The sequence below is a fragment of the Epargyreus clarus genome, unplaced genomic scaffold, assembly GCF_041222505.1.
Source record: "Epargyreus clarus isolate Ecla_fem2 unplaced genomic scaffold, WU_Ecla_fem_2.2 ptg000032l, whole genome shotgun sequence".
NCBI classification, from domain to species: domain Eukaryota; kingdom Metazoa; phylum Arthropoda; class Insecta; order Lepidoptera; family Hesperiidae; genus Epargyreus; species Epargyreus clarus.
In genome coordinates, this window is record NW_027332237.1 from 3,342,315 (window position 1) to 3,366,729 (window position 24,415).

Genomic DNA, 24,415 nt, shown 5'->3' on the forward strand with positions numbered 1-24,415 from the left:
TATTTTTATCGTAAGCTCTTTATTTTGGTATGTAGATTTGTGGCCCAGAAGAATTTCAGTTTTAATTAATTCTATTAAGTAGTATTCATTCAATTCTTACATTTTGGTGATAGGTTGTGGAAGACGATCTAACCCTCTTTATTAAAATAATCAATCTATCCAATCTTTGCCAAATAAAGATCGAAATTTGATAATGTCTATAGTCGTCACAATTTAATAGGCCCATTTTGACACATGCCATCGCTACGGCACTAAGCATGTGATAAACAAATCGATAACCAAAGAAACCGATTTTTACGACAAACCGATTACAACTCCATATTGTATTGTATAGAATACTTAATATTTTGTTAACAGAATATTTTTTTAATTTCTTTCTAAATCATCTAAAGATTTAATAAAAAGGATAAAAGAAAATAAATTATTTCGTAACTTGAAAGATTTATAGTAGTATTATAGATTTATAGTAGAACTCATAGATAAGTAAAGATTACTCACTCCTAACAAGAAAATGTACCCAGTTTTGAGAATTGAAATAGTTGCGTAAAAAAGTTTTGCCACGTCTCCGTGCTAAAATGTCCCTAAAATATTTGAAATAATTATTTATTTAGTATGTAAATTACGCAGTATTAGTTATTTATTCGAAAATTTTCTCTAAAAATGTTTTTATTTGTTAAGAACTTATTAATAAGTCGTTTGTGGCTTCATTCAATTTCAAGGCGGCGAAGTATCTTTACTAATCTATGGTAGTAGTAGTAATTTTATAGTAGGCATAAATTGTTAATTAGTCTTTTGACAATGCAACTGTGATCGCCTTTACTTTAAACCTATATGTAGTTGGTTACAGATGTCGATGATAGACGGTAGTGGACGTTTACCATCGCCATCATAATATAATATATATTATGCTTTATTTACTTCAATAATAAAAGATGTCCATGGGCGGCAGTCACCATTTTGAAAGTAGAACCCTTTGTGGTTCGACTCCAGCGGCACCACCGCCACACCTATTTCTACCTAATAACAGCAGTGTTAAGCGCTGCTGTGTTCCGGTTTGAAGGTTGTAGTAAGGGAGACAGACTTTTCCGAGGCGTTCCAGCTTAGTCCTCAGGCGTAGCGGCGCATCTGTGGACGACCTCAGGTAGATATATCTAATTCTATCTGGGATTGATTACAGATGTCCATGGGCGGCAGTAGCCACTTACCATCCGGTGGACTGCATGCTCGTCTGCTACTCCTATATTATAAAAACATCATCTAAGTTCAGTTGTCACTTAAATGTTATTTAAAATCTACACAGAATTAAACTTACGAAGGGTTTAAATAAAATAATACACACGATACTGTTCCGTATAATATGAAGATATTATATTTTTAAAGAACATGTATTTCATATCAGCATAGTTCGGTCAAACAACTTGTGAAACAAACGACCCAATATTATAATATAACAAGTAACTAATTTTACTTTAATACCATAGTAATTATTGTGTTTGATCATACAATTCAGCTACACACGTTAGTCGATACAAAAAGATGTGCTACAAAGTTTAGTTGACTCTGATAACGCTAAAGGATCTGTAAAGATTTACTCTAGTAAAACGTTTTGGGAGTTCAAACTAATTTTATAGGTGGTCATTAGTATGGAATAATTTTGACTACAATATTGACAATGACTTTTGCAAGGAACTGTGAAAGATTTACTTAAGTAATAGGTTTGCAAGTTCTTAATTATTTTATATGTAGTCATAAGTATGGAAGAATTTTGACTATAATATTGACAATGACTTTTGTAATAATACAATCATTATATATAATATTGTTAACAAAGTATTGACAGTATATTACAGAATACTGTAAAATTGAGTATGGGAATCGAAAAGAGAAGTTATTTTGAAAATTGTAATAGTTATTAACTATCATCAATTGTTACACATTCTTAGAACGTACGATATAGGTTACTTTAATTAAGATAATCCAAAAAAGATCTTGTTTACCCGTCTCGCTCATACAATATTGAGAAAGAGCAAGATAAACAGAAATGACGCCATATTGGTAATTATATTTATTAATACGAATTACATACATTATTATTTTGTCAAAAAACATCAGTTTTAAGTAAAATACAAATTTCACTTATATCGTTACTATGTGGTCAAATTAAATTGTGATACTAAGTTTGATCATTCACAGATCCTTTAAAGTTTAATTAGTTAACAAAGTAACGCTAGTCAACGAAACTTTGCAACTTTCCACTCTATACATTCCACCTACGATACAAATACATTCTACAGCGACGTGTATAAAAGCCAACGTTATATTTATTATCTGTGGTAACAGATACATTAGCAGAAGTTTGAAGTTGGATAAGTTGACAGCTTACAACTAACAAGGACAGTGGCCATTTTGGATTTGGACCCAACAACTAATCATTAAATTTAAACATTACAAAAATAATTTCATTTGGAAATGGATAATGGAAAGGGTTGCAATCATTTGAATATTTTTAACGTATTTTCAACCGATACTCGTAATTTTTCTAAACGAAAATTACGATTACCAGAGAAAAAAGTATTGGTTTTGATTTGGATGTTTCCTGTTTATTTTCTGTCACAATAAAGTCTAGAAAAAGTCCACTGCCCTTTTATAAATAGAGAACGATTAATTATATGGAGAAATTGAATAATTTCGATGTTATTTATATTTTAATCAGGGGGCCGATAATCCAATTTATGAAATCGGGGGCAACATTTTTTAAATCCGTAATAAAATTTGTAAAACATTAACAAATCCATTCAAATATAACTTAACTAAATAATTTACAAATTCAACTAGGTTACAAATAAATTTTCGCTCCGTAATAAAATATAGAAATCCTCACAAAAATATTGTTTTCACAAATTGGATTACGTAATCACCGGTTTATCACAAATGCAATACTGTAAAGACATTATAAAAAGCTCACGATACATATTTTTCTAAAATACTTTTTTAATTCGATCAGGATTATGTAAAATAGCTGCCGTAACGGAAGTGGGCTCTTGACGCCGGTTTAACTCATTTCGACGCTAGCAGTCGAAGAGAGCAGACGTCTCTTCGACGTCGTAAGCTTAACATAGGCTCGCTTAACAGAAAACAAACGATTAATTTACTTAGAATTTAAGGCAGTGCTGTTGTTGATATTTTACAAGCGTTTCACAATTGAACATCAACAGTAAACATCCTATTTTGAAGCTAAACTGTAACATAATGATATGCCGACCTGGCTATATTACTTTGTGCATGATATGTAACTTTGAGAAATTAGACCTCTACAAGACAGAGCTTCACTAGCAGATATTTGCAATTTATCTCGACAATTTCTAGAAATAAATCGTGTATCTAATCTAGCATTGCGTTTTATGACCTATAAACGTTAGTACGTATGCCATCTAGGAAGTTCAAGTAGCATAAATGTCCAAGCCTTAAATAACTCAAGGTGAGCGTCAGGTAACCTCACGTAACCTTAAAACAATCTTATATATTAAAACAATCATTCAAATATAACAAGTAGGTATTATATTAAATTATAGTTAAGCGGTAAAACGTTATAAATTTGACTAGGATTAGGATAAAAATAGACACCGACTGTGGATATAGCTATATATATCGGTTATTATTGCTCTAGAATATAATAGGTATACATTTCTTTAACAAGTGCAGAAATCGGTTATTCACTAGGCATTAATTAATAATTTGGTATTATCAAACGAGTTGGTTAAAAAAATATTATTCTTAAAATTTGAGGCCTTAAGTGAAATGAAAAGTATAAATCAAAGTATTTACAATTAAAAAAGTTTTAAAATTATCTTTGGTTTATGGCGTTGTCTTTGGAAGCGGGTGTTTTTAATTGGGAGTGATAAGCAATGGTAAGGTAGCAGATGAGATGACAGTGGAAATGACGATGGAGATGCCAAAACATATGGTATGGTACATTCAGACTTAGCTTTGCGGCGTCACAGAACAGTCGCTGGGATGTCCTCCTCCTGTAACACCAGATATATCTTACTTATCTTACAATATTATAAATATGAGCGACTTTTTCTTTGTTACGTTGTTACAACGAACTAATAGATTTACATAAAATCTTACATATATTTAGAAAATACTATGTCGGTGAATATAGAGTGCTTTTGTCTTTAATCATAAAAAAAAGATTTTTCTAAAAATATTAATTGGCGAATGCGTAGCTTATAATACAGATGGCGCTGTAATAAATTCTGAATCAAGTTAACGGCTTTATTTCTAATCTTCTAACTAATAAGAGTACTAACCATTCGTTTCTCAATGAGTTTCATTGTTATGAATAACGTAATAATTAATGAAATCAGTAAGAGTCGAATGCGATTCGTGTTCTAGTTTAAATGGTACGAAATAAATGAAAATAAGTCCTTATTAATATATTAAACAAGTGCATATTATATCAATACAAACCATAAAACAGCATTCCTATTTAAAACGCAAAATAAAGTTGCAGTTAATGCTGCATAAGAAGTCATTATTAAAATAGCGTTGGATTTTTAATCAATTGCAATAAATCAAGGTCAAAGTATTAACCATTGGCGCAGTTGAATCTTAATTGGGTTGATAATAAATGGTTTTGTACATATTTGACGTTATTCAAGCATCAAATTTTCATCTAAAATCTTTATATTATTATTTTATTTAATGGAGTATTTTTTCGATGTCAATTTAAAATTCGCTCTCTCAAAACCTTTGGCACTCTTAAAACACAAATTATTAATAATTTCCAGACCTATCTTTTCATTAAAATACAAATATTTACTACGATAAATATCAAAAAGCGTCTAAACTCAATTAAGGATATGATAACAGATGGCGCTGCACACATTAATTACTATAGGGTGAAAGCACCAAACATCAAACATATTGAAATTAGTTCGCACTTAACCAAGCTTTACTCAAACCATTCTCAATACGTAATATTACGATACCCAGACAATTACATTGTCATCGCAGACGGCTATCAGGTCATCTGCCAGCGTGAGCTCTGGTAGAGAGCCCGCGGCCTCTTGCGCTGGTGGGCTCTTCCTCTCGAATTCTACTATTTTCTCGTTCTGGAAGTGAAATTTGTTTTCTTGTTAATAATTTACAATAATGTACAATAAATACATAATAATATGCATTGATAATAAAAATACAATAATGTAAAAATACAATAAGTACTGAGTTATAAGTTATAATGATTGAAACTCGGCAACTCGATCGAGGGGTCCGAGGTTGAAATACGACACACAGGCACCTCTGATTTTTCAAAATTTTGTGCTTATTAGAAATTAATTATCATTTTGGACTATGGCCCAATCCTTGTATTCTGAGAGGAGACCCGTGCCCAGCAGTGGGACAGTAATGCATCGATGACGTTGACTGTAGTGACGGACCCAAGATTTTTGTTTGAATAGCTTGTAGTTCAGAGTTCGTGTCGCTTAGTGCAATAGATGTATTTTTTAAATTGTTCAGCGAAAGGGTCTACGTTAGGGTTATAAACGTCTTATAATTGGTGAAAAAAGATCCTGTTTCTACGAATTTTTCGTTTGAGCTATATATTCAAATACATTGTTACTCAAATATAAATCACGTTACCTCAATCTTAAGCCTATTGAGCAGTTTGTCTCTTTCGCTCTTGAGCGTGTCGCATGTAGCCGTCTCCGTCTCACCCAGCACTCCTGTCATCTCCAGCTCTGCTATCTGGGTATCCTTTTCGCTGATCGCACTCTCCAAAATGTCTTGACTAGGGGTAAAAATATTGTTATTTAGAATTACTTTTATTCGTGAAAATTTTAAAACTGATACAACTATTCGTATCTTATGGTTCGAAACGTCATCAAATATGAACTGAGGTATTCCCAGAGGGTGCAAAAAGAGCTTTTTTTCAAAGCTGGCGATGCATTGGTAGCTCGTCTGTCTAATCTGTTCTATTTATAAAAAAAGCGCGGATCGAAGTCTAAAATTAATTTCAGACTTCATTACGGTTGTTTATGATCATAGTTTATGATCTATAGATGGTGAGACTATGTGCGTTTCTGTTGTATCCGATATACAACTAAATTTTTAAGAATAAAAACGCATCTATGATCTTTTAACACTGCAGTTCTATTCAAAGTTGATGACGACAAATGACCGGATATTATTATCAACTATTGTGACGATGATTGAATCTATCAAAGATTACTGTGTAATCTACGTCCTACAAGATATCACAAACAACATACACGACATGTGACATGTGACGTAACATCGCGTCTCGTTTCGCCTGGCTCTCCAACAAGGCGTTTTCCAGCTGCTTGAGCCGTTTCAGCACCGCCGAGCAGGTCGCACAGCTCAGCGCCGAAGCATTCTGAAGCGATCTGATGCGTTGCTCCATTTTGCTCATCTGAAAGTGGTTTAAGTAGGTGGCTGACGTTAAGGTGGACATTTGGTAAAAAACAATATTAAGGATAACGATAATAGGACAAGAGTGTTAGAACCCTTTGTGATTGGACTCCGTTGGCACCACCGCCACACCAATTTCTGCTTTATAATAGCAGTGTTAATCGCTACAGTGTTCTGGTTTGAAGGATGTGGTAAGGGAGAAATACTTTTCCGAGGCATAACGGCTTAGTCTTCAGGGGTAGCAGCGCATCTGTAGCCGATCTCAGATGGTAAGCTAATCTGGGATCGATTACAGATGTCCATGTGCGGCAGTTACCACTGACCATCAGGATTGCATGCTGTTGCATATTATAAAAACGCAGCCAATGTCAACATCGGATAAAATGGCAGTTTTAAAATCATCATTTGCGATGTAGCCAATGCCAAGGCCAACATTTGGTCAATTATTTTTAAATTGTTAACGGCGTGGCCAATTTGTGAGACCAATGTCAAAGTCATTTTTGTTAGGTCGTTGATCCTACGATAATTCTTTAGTGACCACTGTCATGGGCAATTTAGTTTAATGCTTCATTGGCCAGATGATTTAATTAATGTGCAAACATTTTTTAAAGGTATTGGCCCCCTCGTGGAATATATACTTAAAGGGAATAATATATTATTAAGAAAATAGATTAATTTTCATCACAATTTACAGACTGCAGTAACTACTTCCACTAGCTTGTTTAATTATTATATCTTAAATAGTTGTATATAATTCTGACCTTGCGTAATGTTTCGATTCTCCTCTGTTCCTCTTCATAAAATACTTTCTCTCTTTCGGCCGCTATCATGAAAGATTCTTTCAAAGCCTCCTCTAGTTCTAATATCCTTTTATCTTTATAAGCCGTCGACACAGAACCAGATTTCTTATTAAGTATGAGTTCCAGCTCATCAATTCTTTCATCTTTACTTCTCACTACAGCTAGTAGTTGCTCAAACTCAGCTATATTATTGTTTTCTCTCAACGCCTCTTCTAAAATCGATATACATCTTTGCTGTTCTATTATTTTTGAGTTCTTAATCTCTATTTCCTTTGTTAAATCCGCTATCTTTCGCGTAAGCTTGTGTATATTTGGCTGCCAAGGCATACTCATGTTCTCTCCACTTATATTATTCAAATCATTAAAACTCCTGGTAAACCTGCATTTGTCAAGCCTATCCACTACCTTACCACTTTTTTGAAGTTCGAAAAAACTTTTACTTTTCTTTATACTATTAAGCTCTTGACTGTCAGATATTTTGAGTACTTCAGAAAGTATAAGTGATGACTCGTTTAGCTCTATCTCTAAATCTATTATCCTCATCTTATTCTCTTCCAATTTCGTTTTTAGTCTATCCCTTTCTTTCAAAGTATTCGTTAAGTCACCGATAGCTTCTATTTCACTCTGTCTCGCTCGCAACAGTTCCTACACGTTAAGGGTCGAAAGATGGAAAGAAAAACAAAAAGTAAATGAATAAAAACGAACCGTTTTACTTCAACCAAATTTCAACAGTATAAACTCAAAAATAACTCGAGCAAGGTAAACATAGATTTTCTTTTATTTATAGTCAATCGTATATCGCATACAAGATAAAAAGCTGGATAACATCGACTAGTGGACAACTTACTTGATCTATCTAGATACATGATTACTTAACAGTTTTACAATATTGTTTTTTTTTTATTAATACTTAAAAAATAATTCCCGTTGAACACGATTATTTAATTTTTTAAACATCACTTAAAATTATCGCTAAACTAATAATTATCTTAGTTGTGTGCTGGTTACAAATAACTGAAGAGCTTTAACCTGTATACATGTCTATCTCGGATTATCAACAAGAGATGAATGTTATTATTATCTGAACACTTCATTATAATATATATATTCAATACAAATACCGATAATATTACTTATAACGATGCGATTGTAAAGCTTAAGACTGATGATATTTTACCAAAAGACGTAGAGTCTGGAGATGTCGCTCACGGAATTGTTAATGGCGACAGTTAAAGAAAATTTAAAGGAAAAGAGAAAATAAATTAATGACAGTCTTGGTGTGAAGAACTAACTTAGAAAAAGCTTTTGAGGAAGCCAGTCGGTCCGGCCTGGTGGAGCATGAAAAAGAAAGTTAGTGTGTTAGTATTGAGATAAAATTAATTGTTAATTACTTTGCGTATATTTCACGAGTGAACGTAATGTTGCTTGAGTGTAAAATATATCATTAACATTAATAATTAATTTTAAAAATGTTGTATTCAATCAGATTAATGATACCTGCTGCTCTAGTTTTATAATAAATTCTGATTTTCTAATGAATACTTTAGATAATTAATAAGCTCACTCGTGAATAATGACTATATTTCCTAGTTTTCGTTTCATTTTTAACAAAATCATTTAATGAAGAAAAGCATTGTCCAATGTAATATTAAATTAAAATCAATGGATATTTTTATGAATTTGTTAACTTAATCAAAATATTAAGTCTTAATTACATTTTTATTAAAAAGTATGTTAGTACACAATATATTATTCACAAACCCCGTCAAATCTTAAATGAGATAAATGCAGTTTTAAAATAAATAAGAATTGTGATTCGAATGATACTGTTATTTGTTTTTACCTCTTCTCTTTGTGCTTGTGCTTGCTGCTGACTTTTCAGTTTGGCTTGGAGGTTCCTCACAGACCTGGTAAAAAAAAATATTTGTAATTATAATACTATACAACACTATTAACATAGTTTACAATCTTTCACCCCATTCTTCAACGGCTTTGCTAACAAGTGGATTTATCTTGCTTCATGCATCGGCTTTTTTTATCTTCACCATCATCAGAATCTTCTCAACCACACATTGTAATAGCACTGGGTTTTTGTGTTATTCCCATATTTGTCCTCTTTTGTATTGTATTGTTTTTTATATGTATTGTATTTTCTTGTTCAAGCGGACCCACTTGATCCTATAACCTACACATTGAAACCTACAATTTACATTCTAAAGCTCTTAATTCTATTTTACGCAAGTATATTCTTTGACTTTTACAACTAATATTATTACTGCTACTTACTGTTGCAGATCCATAATCTGTTTCTCCTTCTGCGCCTGTTCCTCCTGGGACATTTGCACCAACTGCAGCAACCTCTCCGTCTCCGCGGCCAGCCGCTTGGACTCCTCCTCGCTCTGTGTCAGCTTGCTCTTCAGCTGCTCGGCGTCCTTCTGCGAGTCTGTCAGCTTGCGGTTGAGATCTGATACCGCTGCTGCGCTGCCGCCAGCCTGCGAATTATTTAGAGGTTAATTATTGTCCATGATTCCAAATATAAAAATTACATCACTAATAAATTGTCTTAAAATTATACTTTGGTTTTTCAAGCGTTTTTGCAACTCTGTGGACTCAATGGTAATAACTAACTAAAAAAGCTTATCATTTGGAATCTTTACTTGTTAAAACTTATAGTATATTTTAATTTAGGTATTTAGGGACTTATAAAAAAAACATACCTACGGTAAAACTAAAAACCAACAATAAAAATGAAATATAAAATATACCTAGTTTATGAAAAGTTATAATTCATTTATTAATAATCAATTATAATTCATGGAAATAATTTTGTTCTGACAAAAGAAAAGTATAATGCTTTTTTACAGAAATTATTTTTACATGTTACTAATTGTTTTGTTTAATTAAAATTTAATAGAAAAGATAATGTAATGTATTACCTTCCTCAAAGATGCTTCCATTTGGTCCATTTGCTCTTTCCTCTTCTTTAATTGTCGATCCAATTCCGTTAACGATTTCTCCTTCTCCTCCACGTCTTTCCTCTTGTTCTCGAACGTTCTTCTGTTCTCTTCAAACTGTTTTCTTGCGTCTTCAAGCTTCTTAAATTCTTCTTGCAGTTGCCGTTTAGCTTGCGCTGTTTCTTCCCCAGCTCTGGCGTTCTGAGCGCCAGCCGATTGAAGTTTCTTGTTCGCTTCTCGGAGATCGAGCTGTTACCGAAAAAGTAATGTCAGATATACGCTAAACAACACACCACCCAACTAACAAGTACAGTCAAAGTGTACATATTTAGCAACAAGTATTCCTCTAAGCTTAATTCGCAAAATCGATGACGAGAAATCATCAAAATAGCTCAATATTACAAAAGCGTAACTTTATACACGTAATTCGGCAAAATATAAACGCAGCAACGAAGTCAATGACAAAAATAAGTTCTCCCAAAACATCTTTAATGACGAACATGAATTGCAATACACAGTCGAAACGATAGCAAACATGGCTGAAAAAGACAAGTAAAATTAATATCGACGCAAATACGTAAGCCTTTTGTATCCTTGCACCGAACATTTGACACAATACCGAGAGAGTTGCATTTGGATGTGCGCATGTGATTTGAAATGTCTGGTGCAATTGTCGAACACAACATTTAATCTCATGATCTTTGAAGTCCAAATACACTGCAATGATGAAACTAATAAAATAAATACGAATATTTATAATGAGGGGTTGGAGGATGCCCAGCGGGCTTTGGGAGGCATGCTACTATGCAACAACAATGTACATGACAACCGGCGAAGATGGTCCCAAATAAAAAGTCAAATGTATGAACATCGAAATCAAAACATCTACTTCATAACACCGGTGCAATGATAAGCAGACGACGTACGCGACTCGGTGGCGGTTCAATCGAGTTTGTTCTCGTAAAAAACATTCAAAGCGGAAAGGCCAAAGTCACGAGCAGACTTACAAACAGTAAAGTGATAGTGCTCAAACTCGATTCAACCACGCGAAGCCGTCCCGATAGCCGCTCGTCGCCGGGCGATCCTCCAACTGACCTGGCTCTTCTCCAATTCCTGAACGAGCATCTCGAGCTGTGACTGGCATCGCTCCCTCTCGACGGCGAGCGACCGCGCCTCCGCTTGCGCCGCTTCAAGCTGCTTTTGCACTTCGCGCGTGTCGGACGGCCCGCGCGCTTGCAGCTGCTGCAATTGCTGCTGCTGTGCCTGGAACTGTTTCTCCAAAGATTGTAAACGTTGTTGACATTCTGACAGCGCTTTTTCCGCTGCGATTGCTTTCGTCTTCTCGGCTTCGACGGCCGCGCGCCATTTGTCGATCTCTGCAACCTTTTGTGCCTCCTTCTCTGCCTTCTCGGCCCGTTGCCTGAAAGCATCTTTCTCTTTGGTAACAGCTTGCATCTGTTGCTGCAATTTGGTGATTTCTCGCTCGCGGTTCTCGATAACGGACTTTGCACCACGCTCTGAATCCTGAGCCATTTTTCTTTGTTCTTCTTTTACTTTGCGCACTTCCTCGCGTTGTTTCTGTAACTCTGTCTCTGATGAATTCAGTTCTCTCTGGAAGTTTACAAGCATGTCCTGGGATTTTTCTAACTGAGCCACTAACTGGTCTCGTTCGATAGTAAGCTGTTTCGTGTCCGCTTCTAGCTTCACTATTTGCTTTTCTATAGCATCCGCCTGTTTGTCCCTTTGTTCTAATATAGAAGCCATTTTTTCTCTGTCTCGTACCGATTGTGCCAATTCTTGTTGTAGTTTGACCAACGTTTCTTGTGTTCGATGATCCAAAGTTCTCTGTTGCTGTTCTACGTTGCGTCTCATGTTCTGAATCTCAGCCCTCAGCGCGTCTCTTTCTTGTTCGACCTGTCGCATTTCTAGTATTGTCCTTTCAAGGCGCTCGTGCATTCTACCTAACTCATTGGTCATGCGATCGTACTCTACTCGTGTCGACTCATTAGTCTCTTGGTACTTGGCAAGATGCATCTGAGACTTCTCTAGCTCCTTAGCTAACCTACCAGCCTCCATCTCAGTTGCATCTCGGGCTTGGATAGCCTTTTCAAGTTTGTCTCGTAGACGTTCAATTTCGAGTCGATCTTCAGTCCTAGCTTTGTCACCAGCGACCGCTTGTAACTTCATCCTCTCAATCTGTTGCAACTCTCCTTTGAGCCTTTCATTGTCTTTATCCAATTGCTCGGATCGCAACTTGAGTTTTTCGCATCGATCCCTAAACTTCTCACACTCAATATGAGCGCGTTCGAGATCAGTGCGTTGCTTTTCTAACGCAGCGTTAAGCTTCGTTACCTCACCCTTAGACAACTCAAGTTGGATATTCAGTTCGTGTAGCTTAGTCTCTGCTTGCTCCTTTTCGCTTTGTAGACGTTGTATATCGCCCTGTGTTGCGTCTTGCCGTTCGCGATGTTTGTCTAATTCTGCCTGCAGTCGACTTATTTCATTATTCCACTTATCCTGTTCGAATTGGTATTTACCTCGGAGGCCCTCGACGCGTTCGAGCTCCGAGCGCAGCCGGGTTACTTCTTCTTCAGCCTTGCGAGCCCGATCGAGCTCGAGCGTTGTCTTCTCTAAGCGTGTTCGTAGACGTTCCACCTCCAACTTCGTTCTCTCGTGTTCTTCTTTGGAGTCGTGGTACTTTCCGTAGCGCGCTGCGTACCGCTCCGCCTCTTCTCTAGCTCCGCTGGCGTCTGCTTTAACTTTGTCAAGCTCAGCCTGAACTCGTCTCAACTCTGCTGATACTTTGTCATGTTTGTCGTACATTTTCTCCAGTTCGATCTGCACTCTTGCCATCTCTTCTTGCGTCTTCTCATTGGTCGCTTGTGCCTTACCACACTGTGTCATAGCTCTATCGTATTCGAATTGCAGTCTTTCGTTATCGGCCACCAGCTTTTCTTTCTCGACTTGGAGCCTTCGCAATTCAATTTGACCCTTTTCGTAGCGCTCCCGTACCATTTCTATATCAACACTTAACCTGTCCATGTCTTCCTTGGCTTTTTCCTCTTGTTCTTTAGTCCTGCCAAGTTGCAACGATGCTCTGTCATACATTTCCTGTAATCTAGCCAATTCGTCTTGGAGTTTCCGTTGGTCATCTCTGGATTTGGTCGATAAGTGTACGTTCTTTTCTAGTTCTAATTCCAAGCGATCCTTATCCGCTTCGAGGATGTCTATCTTGTTTTGCAGTCTGTATATTTCATTCTGAGACCTGAAAAGAAACAGGAACATATTAGTTAATGATCGAAACTTCAATAACTTCATGCAACTACTCACAGACATCCACACCCAATACCACAAGACGACATATAAACGAAATGTACCTATCATACTTTTCAAGCATTTTCTCGTATTCTTTGTGCGCGGTCTCCTTTTCTTCTATGGTCTTTTGTGTAGAGTACAGAGCTTTGTCGAGTTTTTCCTTCAATATCTCTAGTTCCGTGAGAGCATCGTCTCGTTCCATCTGAAACAAATCATGGAATTATTACTTTACATTATTTTATAGACATTGTATTTTTAACAAAGTTAAACGAGTTATAGATTGCCCGCTGAAAGAATGCATTCCTAACAGGTTGTTTCTGGCGACAAATATATTGTGAAAATTAAGCTTTTTGTAAATAAGAGGAATTGTTTGTAAAAAATCCCATGTACTCGTATAATATATTGTGTTTTCTTTCTTTCTTTGATAACTATTGACAATGTTTTTGATACAATTTTGTCAACCGATATCTACCGATGTACTAAAGAATTGTCAAGCCAAAATATATTGGGTCAACGTAGTAACCTTCATAGTTTCTTTATATTTAAGAGTGATCTCCAAGAATTGCTTTTTCATATTAATTTACAGTATTTTGTGGCGATTTTCTACTTACTAATAATAGATGGCGTCAGGCATCCTGAATCACGCTATCAAAATTTTCTAAACCTTTGACATATTTCTTGCGTATTATCAAAAATATCTACCGTAAGCTTCTGGTGTTGTTGATGCGCCTTCTCCCATCTCTCCCTCAGCACGTCCAGCTCTGTAGCAGCACTGTCACGGTCCCTCGCTGCCCTGTTTGCCGCAGCCGCCGCCGCTTCTGCTCTCTCGCGGCAACTTGCTGCTTCAGCGAGTGCTGCGTCCCGCTCTTTCTGGATACGCGCGACCAGTGCCTGAAAGGGATGGTAGATTAATGTAAGAAGCTTGTGGTGTTTGGTAAGTATCGTTTTTGAACGTATAACGAAAACAACTGTGTTTTGGCTATCATTAAACTTTAACTTTTTTATGTCGTTGAAAATGGTTGTCTCTTTATATTAGGAAGACCTAGGGCATATTTCACCATGTTTTTTTAATGCGGATTGATAAAGACAAGAAAGGGTTAGTGGGCCCTTTCTCGTGTTTGATGTTTTTCAAACCGAGGTTTACTGCTATTCAATATCACAGGATAACGCATGGAATGGAAGCCGGATGGAAGTCCTGTAGCGCTATAGCCACTAGCGGTCACCCATTCATTTCTCGACCGCAACCAATGTTGCTTAACGTTGCAGATCAGTTACGATCTACACACGGGAGACTGCGCGTTTTATTAATAAGCTTCATTACTTAAACCCAAAACACTATAGTCTACTTTACTGATGGATATTACCGATAGAAAAAATTGCTAGACGTTTATATAAGACCATAATAAAACCTTGGATCCCATGACTTTCCATTTCGCTCTGCAGATATTGTTTGTAAGTAGGCGACCAATAAATCATAAGTCAGGAAATCTCTCGAAAGCTAAACTACCTTAGGCTCGATTCACATGGAATATACTGCACGTTTTTGTGACGAGAAAATCAGTGGCGCATACTTCTGGCATAGTAATTTTATGAGTAATATTAAAAAAGTTTTAGTCCGGTGATCAAATCCGGATACGATTAATATCGTATGAACCGGATGCTGCATGAAAAGTGCCGGATGTGCCGGATTAAAATACTTATTATAAGTAGCTCCCGATATTTGAAATAAATATCGAATGCCGGATAAAAATTAAAAAATGCAGGCTGCCGGATCATGATACCGAATGACCTAAAAATACTCGAAACTTGATTCGATACCAATAAAAAATACAACTAATTTAAGTATGAATCACGTATTATTATATGTGAAACTGATTGCGTTTTGTAGTACCCGTTATTAATATTTATAATTAATTTATCCAAAGTTTGATTACAAAAGATCGAAAGCAGGCAGAAATAAGTTAAAAATTTTTCGTCGTTTCGATCGTTGGTAGTCAAATTATTATAAAGCTTGATTTTAAATAACATGCGTAAACCAAATATGACAAAAACGTCCCATGTGAACACAGCCTAAGTTGGCACGCTTCCACCAAACGCCGTTGTCATTTCATGTCACTAAGGAATCAATAGGCTATATTTATATGCTTTGCTTCAATAAGCTGTATTGCTTGCCAGAGTTGTGAGGGCGTTCCCCCCGTTCTAAATGGGTTAAAGATTGTATTTTGTATTGTATTGTATCGTATTTTGTACACAGTTTCGTTCTAGAAGCTTTTAATTGTTAGTTAAGGCTCTAACATGACGACATGCGTGGCGAAGCGGGTCCCGGATTCGAATCCTGGCCAGACGTATCACTAAATGATGAATCTAGATTTGTGTATTTGTCTCTGTGTATGTCCATAGCACCCACAGGGAATTCTAGTGTGGAGCTTTTGAACTTGACCTCTCAATCGAGGAGTCTAAGGAGTTCCAGATATCAGATTTTTTCGAAGTTATGTACGTTTCAGAAATTATTTATCACTTGTTTAAACGGTGAAGGAAATCATCTTGAGGATACCTATACGCTTGAAAGTTCTTAAAATCAATTCTTAAGTTGTGTGAAGTCTACTAATGCACTTGGCCAGCACGATGAACTATAGGATAAATCCTAATAACAACAGTGTTAGGCGCTGCTGTGTTTCGGTTTGAAGGGTGTGATAAGGGAGACAGACTTTTCCGAGGCTTTCCAGCTTAGTCCTCAGGGGTAGCGGCGCATGTGTGGCCGACCTCTGGTAGGAACATCTAATCCTATCTGGGGTTGATTACAGATGTCCATGGGCGGCAGTAGCCACTTACCATCAGGTGGACTGCATGCTCGTCTGCTACTCCTATATTATAAAGAAAAAAAAATCCCTTTCCCTCAGATTAGACTTGTTCCCAACAGTGGAACAGTAATCGCTGGATGACGACTATAAAAAGTTGCATACTATAAACCTTCAGGGCATTGTAACAAACCACAAAGGGTTAAACCTACATATCCAATAAAATATACGAAATCAATTCGAAAAGGACAGTCTAAAAAAAGTATGGCGACCCGTGCCACCTTCACATCAAATATTTACACCCGGTTCCTATATACCCTGATTTACACTGTAAACCCACATATAAGGGTATATTTGTAACCTTATTTATGTACTCAGTACTCTGCGTACAGGGAATCAATGGAAAAATCTGTATGAGATTTGCCTGCGACTTCGTTCGCGTGGATTTGGAAATAACGATGTATCGCGTAGGCCAATCTAGGTGCGTCCCTGTCGTTTCGGGACCAGAATACGGTATTCCCTGCCTGTTGTAAGAGGCGACTAAAAGGGAGCTCCTGGGGTCGCGGGTGGCCAGAGTGGGAGCTCGAACCGCCCGGCCAGCGAGCCCGGGATGGACGGTGGTATGTGTGATCGTGTTCCGTTGTGTACACAAGACGATATGGCGAGCGACATGCTCACCTGGGCGGAGCCCGTCGGGGCAACGCGCTAAGAGGACTCCGGTTGTGTTCCATTAGAGATCCTACGCAGAGCTGAGAACGGCCGTCGGTTTTGGTGCGGTAAAAATCACACATAACCCGGCGTCGCCCCCACGACGACGTTTAAGAACCAACCGGCCCGATAATTACGTATTTATGAAAGGTAATCGATAAAAATATGGTTATTGATAATCGTTTAAACTTCAAATAGAAAGGTCTTTTGTAGGCGGAGTAGGTATAATGATAAATTCGATGGTTCTCCGATTTTATCTAGATTATAAAACGCGTAATTTGCTTCATTGGTAACGCAATTCATCATAATCATCATCATCAACCCATTACTGTCCCACTGCTGGGCACGGGTCTCCTCTCAGAGTGAGAAGGAATAGGCCATAGTCCACCGCGCTGGCCAAGTGCGTATTGGTAGACTTCACATACTTTTGAGATTTTTTTTATATATCTCTCAGGTATTTTGGTAACGCAATTGTTATTTTTATATTAGAGTCGAGTCGTATTTTTATATTTATACTCGTATATCAACGTATGACCATTATATGATAATATCAATAATTGTAACTGTAGTCCTTTAAAACGGCATCAAATCCTATTGATTTTAGTTTTGAGATAAGTTTTAAAAGTGGTAGGACCTTCTGTGGTTCGACTCCGGCGACACCACCGCCGCACCTAATTCTGCCTCATAATAGCAGCCTTAAGCTGTGTTCTGGTTTGAAGGGTGTGGTAACGGAAACATACTTTTCCAAAGCATTCCGGTTTAGGCTTTAGGGGTAGCCGCGGATCTGTTTCGGAACTCAAGTAGGAATCTAATCCTATCTGGGGTTGATTACAGATGTCCATGGGCGGAAGTAGCCATTTACAATCAGGTGGACTGCATGCTTGTCTGCTACTCGTATATTATATACTCCTATATTTTGATACTATAAAAAATATCATCTGGCCAGCGCTATGGACTATGGCTTAAACTCCTCACACTGAGAGGAGACCCGTGCCCAGTACCTAGTAGGACAGTAATGGTTGACAACAGAAACTTGCCAAGTTACCTAACTAGACTAGACGTCGCGACGTTAGGCGCCGTCCTGGCAATCAATCTAGAATTATTTATGCATTGCTGATTCACACACTATGTAGGTCTTAGACCTAGATTTTATTTTCTTTCGCTTGCAGAAATATGTTTTCAAAAAAAAGATATTCTAATATTACGCTTTAAATTTAAGCATATTTGAATTTAGCACTAGGCTTAAAAAACTTGGCGACTCGATCGAGGGGTCCGAGGTTAAAATTCCTAGGCACGCACCTCTGATTTAGTTATGTGCGTATTAGAAATAAATTACGTAAGATTTTTATATAAACAAATCTCAAAGGTATGTGAAGTCTACCAATACACTTGGCCAGCGCGGTAGACTACGGCCTAATCCTTCTCATTCTGAGGAAGACCCGTGCCCAGCAGTGCAACAATAATGGGTTGATGATGATGATGATATTTGAATTTATAATTGTACTACATTTTTTTGAGAAATTTATTTTAAAATTAGTTGTAAGACCAATTCGTGCAGACAAACAGTGAAGAAGTAAAAATAGAAGCCTGTGACAGACGGATGGTCAGCGGAGGCTTAGTAATACGGTTCCGTTTTTACTCTTTGGGTACTCTACGGAACCCTAACAACATGTTTTTCCAAAAAGTCTAAGTTCACATAAAATAGTTATGTTGATTTTCCACAGAAACGAATACTACCAACGCGTTTATTAATAGATTACATTGAAAAACATATCTACGCAGCTTAAATATATTTTCATCTAATAAACAGAGCAGACGTTTATTTTTATCAAGCGTTCAAAATAGATCGCAATTTCTTTAAAGATATCAGAACGAAAATAACACACTGTTTATACCAGAGACTTAGGTTTACAGACTTTTTACACTCACAGCCCCACACTAGGATTCCATGACGTGGATTGTATGGACACACACACAAAGATAAACACAGAAATACCCAGACCCACATCAGAAATGAAATCTCTACGCTATTATATCTGTGGTTGACACATACATTCTTACGAGAACCACAAACTTACGATTTAAGTCAATCATTACTGTCCCACTGCTGGGCGCGGGTCTCGTCTCAGAATGAGAAGGATTAGGCCATAGTCCACCGCGCTGCCAATTGCGTATTGGTAAACTTCACATGCCCTTGAAAACTTAAAGATTTCTCAGGTATGCAGGTTTCCTCACGATGGTCTCCTTCGCCGTTTAACAAGTGATAATTAATTTCTAATTTTTTAATACGCACATAACTTTGAAAAATCCGAGGTGTGTGAGGTTTGAACCTCGGACCCCTCGATCAAGAGTTTCTTAACCTATCACTACTTTATTTGGATTTAAGTAGTATTATGTAACAGATATTTATTATTATTAAAGGCCCGTTTTTTCATTAAACATGGACTAAGGATGCCCTTACTGCTATGCAGCAGTAGCTATGCCTTGAGAGGAGACCTGTGGCACGCTGGCCAAATATGAATTGGTAGACACCGTCGAGATCATTATATTTTAGAAACCTCAGGCATGTGGGTTTCTTCACGGCGTTTTCATTCATTTTTCTTTCAATTCTATCTATGTATAAATCTAGAATCATCTATGATTTTTCCACTAAACCTATTTTCTGGGCGTTTAGTTATATGACTGAAGGTAGCACATACATCTTAGTATTTTTACTTATTATGTCATTAATGAATTTCGCAATTTAGGACACAAATTCATTTTATACAGTGCGCCATAATATACTAATGTTGAATGACTTGGTATATAAAGATGTTTACATTTTAGACTGAAATGTTTCGTCTAGACGTCTAGGCATTACGGTATCATTGATATTACTCAGTGTTTGTTATTCTTTAATCTACACTGTCTGTCAAATAATGTACAGCTAAAATTATTTTTAGCTGCATGTTTACTTATGTTTAGAAACATGAAAAAAGCTCGCTACGTTAGTATGTACGAAGTATAGTACATACGAGTAAGTACTATACGAATTCGCGTAGTAAAGATTTTTTATGTGGGTACTCATATACTCATGTAAGAAGTTTAACTTCTTTGGTGTAATTAATAGAATATTTTTAAGCATTCAAATCATATTTACTGAGCAAATGATCACTAGACGAGAGTTAATAAGCACAAGAATAAAATGTGTTACATCGTTCCGATAAATTATGTATAGTCCGCGCCAAACTGCTAGTCATCTCTGAAGTTGCTGCGAGCAGGTGTAGTCATACAATTTGCTATGGCGACTCGATTCATTCAGAGCGGACTAGCAGTTTTTCGCGGACTATAACACCATCCTACTTACAACTTCGTCCCATACTAAATATAGCTACTCTTTGATCTATTTCCAAAACGCGCCATAAGAAGTTTAAATTCGAAAAAATAAACTGTACCTAAAGCGGTTATATTTTTGTTATTAAAAGAAGCAGACATGTCCACCTGATAAGTGGCTACTGCCGCCCATTGGCATCAGTAATCAACCCCAGATAGGATTAGATATTCCTGCTTGAGGTCGGCTACAGATCCGCCGCTACCCCTGAGGACTAAGCTGGAACGCCTCGGATAAGTATGTCTCCCTTAACACACCCTTTGAAACAGAACACAGCAGTGCTTAACACTGCTGTTATGAGGTAGAAATAGGTGGGGCGGTGGTGCCGACGGAGTCAAACCACATAGGTTTCAACTACGAGTACCTTCAATATGATGAATGACAGAATCTATCTGTCTTTAAGAAAGAAATAAAAACCTACTTCAAGGAAAACGTTAAGTAATAGGTACTTAATTGTTTATTTCTAGTAACAGGTCACTGTTGTTACTAATCATATGTAAATTATGCTTTTGCGTGTATGTTCAGCAGTCCACTTTTTATTTTTAACACAGTAATTTTATAAAAATACTCACATTTCATTTATTTTTGCCTTTTGCTGTGTTAATTGTTATTGTATTCTGGCTTGAATGAAAAACAGGGGAATACGGCAGCATCAGCAGAAATTGTATAGTCCTAATGAAAACAAAAATAAGCTAAAGCAGTTCTTTTGCACGGAATCCTTAATTTGTTTGTATCAAAATAAGGGCTATACTGTATATACTGTAGGCGGCAAATACATCCTGTACCCAGGCGGCAAGTATATTTTGCACCTGGGGTGGAAGATTTACCTTGTCGTGTAAAAGGTTGCAAGTTCATCCTGCAGCCCAAGTGGTAAGCTCAACGATAGGAGTTACAAATTCATCCTTTGCCCCGATTAGTAAACTGGACTAGTACTCGGGCGGTAAAATCATAATGCGCATAGGTGGTAAATTCATCCATCCTTCCAGACGGCAAATTCATCCCACGCCCGGGCAGAAAATTGCCGCTGTAACCAACACATCAAGATCCACGCGGGAAATCCATCCTCTACCAGCAAATTGCTGCTAAACCGATTATATACCACAATCCATTAATTATAATATCCACTTACTTGTGCCTTCTCGTGCTTATCGTGGAATCTATCAGCGTCCAGTTGAGCGGTGTCGCGTTCCTTTTGCAGCCTGCCCGCTTGTCCCAAGGCCTTGTCCAGCTGTGATTGGATGGATTCGAAGTCGTACGCCTGCTTCTCACGGTCCACTTGCAACTGGAAAGAAAAGATGGCTGTTATTGAATTTGTTGGGTTTTTAATTTTTTTTGTCGAGTTGTTGATATCTTTGTTGTGTTGTTCACTTTTTTGTGTAATTGATTTTTTTTGTTCAATATACGGATGTTTTGAGCTGTTTTGTAGTTTCAATTTTATCTTGAAAAACCTTGTATTTTCCTATTATCAAAACATTGTATAAATTACAGACTTTTATTATGAAGAACTAAGTCAAAATATAGTTTAATGATATTATCTTATTTGCGATCTTTCATGTAAAGATAGACGCAAATTTAAAATAACTGCCACCTCTTCATCTGCCACGGAATACGTTGCAAAATCGAAATGTCGCGAAAGCTGTTGAGATTTGCATACAAGCTGTTCATACGTTAAAATGTTTACTGCTTTTCATATAATCTAAGAGAACTAATTGATACATGAGTCACAGCTTATTGTCGCCGATTGATGTAAGTGACCGCCAGCGACTGTCGGTGACTGTAGCTATGTAGTCTGCGACCGTCGTCAACTCTCGTCGTCTGTCACTACTTGACATCATGGACCATCGGCAACTGTCATCGACTGACGCCACCTATCCTCATTGGTCGTTGTCAACAGTCGTCGACAGTCACTACCTGTTAGAAACTACGTGACCCATTTAGGGGGGGGGGGGGAGGGAGGTCTTTAAAATATTACGCTAAATCACAGGAGCGAGGGGGGGGTCTTAGATTTTTGTCTCGTAGTCGAATTCATCGAGAGAAATCTTGCATGCAAGTAAGTCGACGAGAATCCGTGCTACAAGCGTATACAATAATGTCGTTGTATGATCGGCTGTATAAAGTTTCACTAAAAAATCACATTCGCAATACTACGTAACAATTTGAGGAGGGGGAGGGGTCTTAACATATACTACGGGTGGTCACCGGAGGGGGGGAGGGGTCGAAAAATATTAAAAAAATTGGTCACGTAGTATGGGTACATCCTCTTAGCGACTGTCACCAACTGTTGTCGACGGCCATTTGTCGTCGTCGCAAACTGTCATCAAATGTCGCCAACTATCGTCAGCGAATACAACATTCGTCAACATGAACAATCATTGGTATACCAACTTACTGTCACTCATGTGTTCCCTCCTATGCTGCTCGAAGAACTATTTCCATAATCCAACTTCAATGTACGACGAATTTAAATTTGTACCACACAAACGCAAAACATAATTACGTTGCTAACTTTATGCTTACTTTAACTTTAAACTCTTTCAATGAGATTATTTAATTTATTTTCTAAGTGGCGAGAGGCTACTCAAAGCACGTTTTAGTTTTGTAATGAGTTTTTCTAAAGTCAATGTTAAAGTTTCTAGTAAATAGTAAACCATTTTGTTAAAATTGTGCTTTATTGCTTTATCTTTTAGTCTTTTATTTTTATAAACAGATCCTGGAGTTACATTTAGATTATATTTTAAAACTGCGCTGAATTAGGAAAAGAGGATGTACTGATCCTTATGGACAATTTGATTTCTGTAATATTAAATAGACATGGGAAGGTCAGTTGTTCAATAGAAGATCAGTCGTAGATGTGTAGCTACTTCTGAACAGCATGTAGGAATATCTCGTTCGTCATCAGTCAATCAAACATTACCATATCTTTGACACTAGAACTTAGAACGAAGAAAGGAAAGTTATAAGTAGACCTGCGTCACTACACTCTTAATCTTCGTCAACTATATATATTTCTATCTATCTATCTATTTTCTAGAATTTTTTTAATGGTCAAACTAACCTTCCGATTCTCAACAGCAGCCTTATCCAGTTTCTCTTGGAGTTTGTCGATCTCCGAGTGCGCAGAGTCGAGGGAGGCTTGAAGCTTGTCTTGTTGCAGCTGGGCCTTGCCGAGCGTGGCCTGGGTCCTCTCCAGCTCTTCACGGGCCTTGTCCAGCTCAGCGATGGCTTTGTCTCGCTCGGAGTGGAGACGGCTGATTGAGGACTGTACACTGAGGAGGAAGATGGATTCGTGAGATTTTGTGTCAAACAGTTTGGAAACTATCTTTAAGGAGAAGATAGGTTTATGTTTTTAGAAGATCAGGAGTTTCGAACTATCCCAGGGGAGTTATAAGACGATACATACATTAAAAAAAGAAAGTATAACATAAATTTCTAAACTTTAATCCTGATTTGCAAAGTTATGAAAAGAATAGCAAAATGATGATTTTCATCAAGTGTTTGTAGCTTTTTGTTTTGTGATGAATAATGGTTATAATTATGTATTCTGTAGATTTGATAATGAAATAATGTTTTCTTGAAACACAACCATTTTCTTCCAAAAAAGATTCGCAATAAAAGTATGGGTAACCTTTGAAATAAAAGTGATTTCTATACTAAAGTATTTGCAGACATCTCGTATCTCAGTAGAATCGGCAATTGCTACATGAAGTTATACAACGATATTCCGCGCCCTATCAGCCCTTTGGTATAACCATACAACGTAAGTGTTCCCATTACCTTGAGTGCCTATTTCCCAAAGTCAGTTATGGAGACTATTTTATGATAGCAATGTTGTATCTCTTTAACATTTAGTTATGTGTAAATAAAATATCTCTTTATCTTTATCTTTTTCTATTTTATTCTCTATGTATCTTTGCTATTTTATTTCACACACTAGTCAATATTTTGAATCGTTATTAATATTCAATCTATCCAATTGTAATCTATCAAAGATCGAAATTTCATGTCTACTTTGAAGAAAATGTCTTTGGTAGGCAAAAC

The 24,415-nt window shown here is 36.9% G+C and overlaps 1 protein-coding gene across 1 annotated transcript in view; it reads right to left on the reverse strand.

Moving 5' to 3' along the window:
• Positions 1-1,341: 1,341 nt before the first annotated feature.
• Positions 1,342-24,415, reverse strand: part of LOC140755011 (uncharacterized) — an 87,505-nt gene continuing 64,431 nt past the window's right edge. Inside the window, exons 9-21 of the mRNA XM_073090182.1 lie at positions 23,433-23,643; positions 21,507-21,659; positions 14,204-14,392; positions 13,564-13,703; positions 11,282-13,451; positions 10,169-10,435; positions 9,519-9,724; positions 9,076-9,139; positions 7,194-7,877; positions 6,273-6,433; positions 5,644-5,791; positions 4,995-5,117; positions 1,342-4,025 (exon numbers count right to left, since the gene is read on the reverse strand). Of these exons, the coding sequence (XP_072946283.1) occupies positions 3,996-4,025; positions 4,995-5,117; positions 5,644-5,791; positions 6,273-6,433; positions 7,194-7,877; positions 9,076-9,139; positions 9,519-9,724; positions 10,169-10,435; positions 11,282-13,451; positions 13,564-13,703; positions 14,204-14,392; positions 21,507-21,659; positions 23,433-23,643 (4,546 nt within the window). The 3' untranslated portion in view covers positions 1,342-3,995. The remainder of the gene's footprint in view (positions 4,026-4,994; positions 5,118-5,643; positions 5,792-6,272; positions 6,434-7,193; positions 7,878-9,075; positions 9,140-9,518; positions 9,725-10,168; positions 10,436-11,281; positions 13,452-13,563; positions 13,704-14,203; positions 14,393-21,506; positions 21,660-23,432; positions 23,644-24,415) is intronic.